Here is a 3,185-nt window from a genome sequence, read left to right as displayed (position 1 = left end):
TTTCGTTGGTATCTCCATCAGGTGGTTGTAGGCTCCATCATCAACACTTTGTATTTCAGCCATTCTCCTCTCCCACTCTTGTAAATAAGTAGCCTTTGCAGCATTCCACATCATCAGTTTTAGTTGCAGCCCTGGGAATCTCTTCCTGAAATTGCTGTAAAGATGTCTAACACAGAATCTATGATCCACTCCAGGAATGAGCTCATCGAAGGTTGGAACTAAGCCCTAAACCCACAAGTAATAGTTAATGCAGTAATTAAATTAGCATGATATCTGTTAGGCGTAACTAAATCAGTTAATGCAGTAATTCAGTAACTCAGTACAATTCAGACACTAACCCATACACTGCAAACACTTCCTCATACAATTCAAACACTAGCATACACTACAAACTAATCCTCCTACAATTCAAACACCAGCATACACTACAAACTAATCCTCATACAATTCAAACACCAGCATAACTAGGGCAGCAAGACTAACACTAATACTAGGTTCAATGAAGTAGCTCCTTAAAACTAAGTTTAGAAATAAGTACCTTCTGTTGGTCAAACATGAAGGTGCAGCTCCTTATATTGTCATAGCCAAAGTCATCACACAGATTGGTAAGGAACCAGGTCCATGTGTCCTTCGTCTCTACTTCAACCACTGCATAGACTATTGGCAACATCTGGTCGTTCGGATCCCAGCCAATAGCGGTGAGAAGCTGACCTCCATATGGTGTCTTGATGAAGCACCCGTCAAGGTAAATTATTGGACGGCAAACCATGAAGCTCTTCTTGCATGCATCAAGGCACACATAGAGTCTTTGAAACTTTGGCCTTAAATCCACACCAGGTTTTGGTCTCTCAGAAGCAAACTCTGGTGGTCTCTCCACTTGCAACTTCACTGTAGAACCTGGGTTAGACCTCAGCAATTCATGACAGTAGTCATAGAGCCTCCGATACTGCTCTATGTACGTTCCTTGTAACTCATCAAGAGCAAACTGTTTAACCCGGACAGCTTTAGACTTAGTCAGCTCTACATTCCACTTGCTGTATGCTTTCTTCATTAGTGTGGAGAGTTTTATCTTTGGATTCTCAGCAAATTTGTTTAGAAAGACCTTGCTCAACCATTTTGCATGCATAATCCCAATTTTCAACTCCCTAGAACAGCTATGCTTGTTGTGGCAGCTGGTTAATTGCCATGTTTGCTCATTCTTCATCTTCCCACAGTAGGCAAACCAGTTGCAACCCTCCACGCAAGTGACCTTCACTCTCCGAAGGTCAACCTTATCAAACCTCAAACCCCTCCCAGTATGTACAGCATAGGCAGTAGCACAATCCTTAAACTCCTCTCTTGATACATAAAGAGTTCCAATCTCCCACTTGTACTCACTCATGTCCTTTAGCTGCTTGTGCAAAGGATACCTCTTGGTAACATTGTTATCATCCTCATCATCACAAAAAATAGGCACATCAAGAAAATCTTCAGATTCATATCCTTTTTCCTCATTCCCTAAACCTGCAGTAATCTTCTCCTTACCTCTGTCATTGTCACTTCTACTCTCTTTTGCTGCATCTGTTTGGGTTTCAGTTGTGCCAACCTCGAATGTATCCCCTACCCTGATGTTGACATCAACTAACCCCTCAGCCCCTTCCTTCTCATCATCACTGTCACCAAACACAATCTCAGCAACACTATCTTCTGAGCAATAACCATTTCTGGAATCAGAACTCCATGAATCACTACTGTCATCTACACCACCCTTGGGAGTATAGTCCTCGTCCTCACTGCCATCACTACCCTCTTTTTCCTCATCTGATTCATCTTTTCCATCTTTCTTACCCACATTTTCTTTCTCTACATTTGGGCCAGAATTTCCCTCCACTAGTCTTGCTGAATGGGCCTCAAATGTTACCATTGGGCCTGGCCCATTAGATCCACCAGCCTGCTCCTGCATGGTTGTTTCAGTACTCCCTAACATGTGTACATCCTCAACCTCTTCATGGATATCACTAGTTTTATGAACTACATACAGCTCCACCATATCCCCCCTAACCCCAATATTAGCCATATCCATTGCATCTTTGTCGGTTCGCAGCATCCTTAAGCCTTCTTCTGTACTTTGATCCAGTGATTTGTACCACATTACTGTAATGTCTTTTTTCAAATACCCTTGTCTGCTCACTATATCATAAACCTCAATCAGGCTCCACTCATCTTCATTACAGTAGTCTATCACAGTTGTCTCCCCACCCAAATACTTCAAAAGCCCTCCTTCAAGACCAAAGCTTCCATGGTGGTAAACTTTCACACTAAAATAACTCATCCTAAACGACAGACCCTGTTACATCAGATCAGCATAGTGAAACTAGTAAGTTCGTAAGCACAAATTGAGTCACCAAAAACAATTCAACTCATGCCCTAACTAACATTCGCAACGAACATTTCTCTGGGAATACATAAATTCAAATAAACTCTAAAGTATAAACAATCTCCTATATGACCTTTGTTCTTCATCGAACTACTAAATAAAAACCCAAGAAGTAAAATTTATTCCTTGTACATACCTTGTCGAAGGAAACCTCTCTGTCGCCAGACCAAAGGTGTGATCTTTCATGCAACACAAGCAACAGCAACCCGCTAACTACCTTGCAGCCCCTCCCTGCGATCACCCTCGAAGAAGTGTCAAACGTGTGTGGTGAGGAGAACCGGACTGAACACACTTGCATTGAGGTGCTCTGTTTCTTCAATATTTCGTATTTCCTTCAGTGAATGGTATAATGGGCGCGAAGAGGCAGACGTGTCTCTCTAAACTTTTGGGATTACAACCTCAGCGTCCACGTAGGTAACGACGTTAGTGAAATGTTTACCATTTTGATGGTAGGACAACATTGACTACATTTACAAACGTTTGGGATACAAATAGGACGTTTAAAACGTTAGGGATAGGTTTGAGACTTACCCCAAACGTTGGAGACATAAATGATACTTTACTCTAAAAAATAATGTTTCGACAATGATAGATACATGTAATCTTTATGAACCAAGCCACAAGAGTTATTGTATATTATAAGCTAACAAAGAAGGGAACTACACAAGTAGCAAATTATTTCTGGCCTTTTCGACACAAGACTTCTTAATTAATTACCTTCGAACAATGGACTTCAACAAAGATAGTTGATGTTAGACGAGTAGTTATC

At 41.3% G+C, this 3,185-nt stretch overlaps 1 protein-coding gene across 1 annotated transcript; it reads right to left on the bottom strand.

The window, feature by feature from the left end:
• Nucleotides 1-496: 496 nt before the first annotated feature.
• LOC148553786 (uncharacterized) lies at nucleotides 497-2,311 on the bottom strand. Its single transcript, XM_088492719.1, has one exon. It carries the CDS (start codon nucleotides 2,309-2,311, stop codon nucleotides 497-499), a length of 1,815 nt encoding a protein of 604 aa, XP_088348845.1.
• Nucleotides 2,312-3,185: the final 874 nt, after the last annotated feature.

The sequence above is a fragment of the Arachis ipaensis genome, chromosome B7 (assembly GCF_059453495.1).
Source record: "Arachis ipaensis isolate K30076 ecotype BB chromosome B7, ASM5945349v1, whole genome shotgun sequence".
NCBI classification, from domain to species: domain Eukaryota; kingdom Viridiplantae; phylum Streptophyta; class Magnoliopsida; order Fabales; family Fabaceae; genus Arachis; species Arachis ipaensis.
This window is presented reverse-complemented; position numbering and strand designations above follow the sequence as displayed.

Coding starts and splice junctions, on each gene's coding strand:
- LOC148553786 (XM_088492719.1), bottom strand. CDS start 2,311: ATGAGTTATTTTAGTGTGAAAGTTTACCACCATGGAAGCTTTGGTCTT.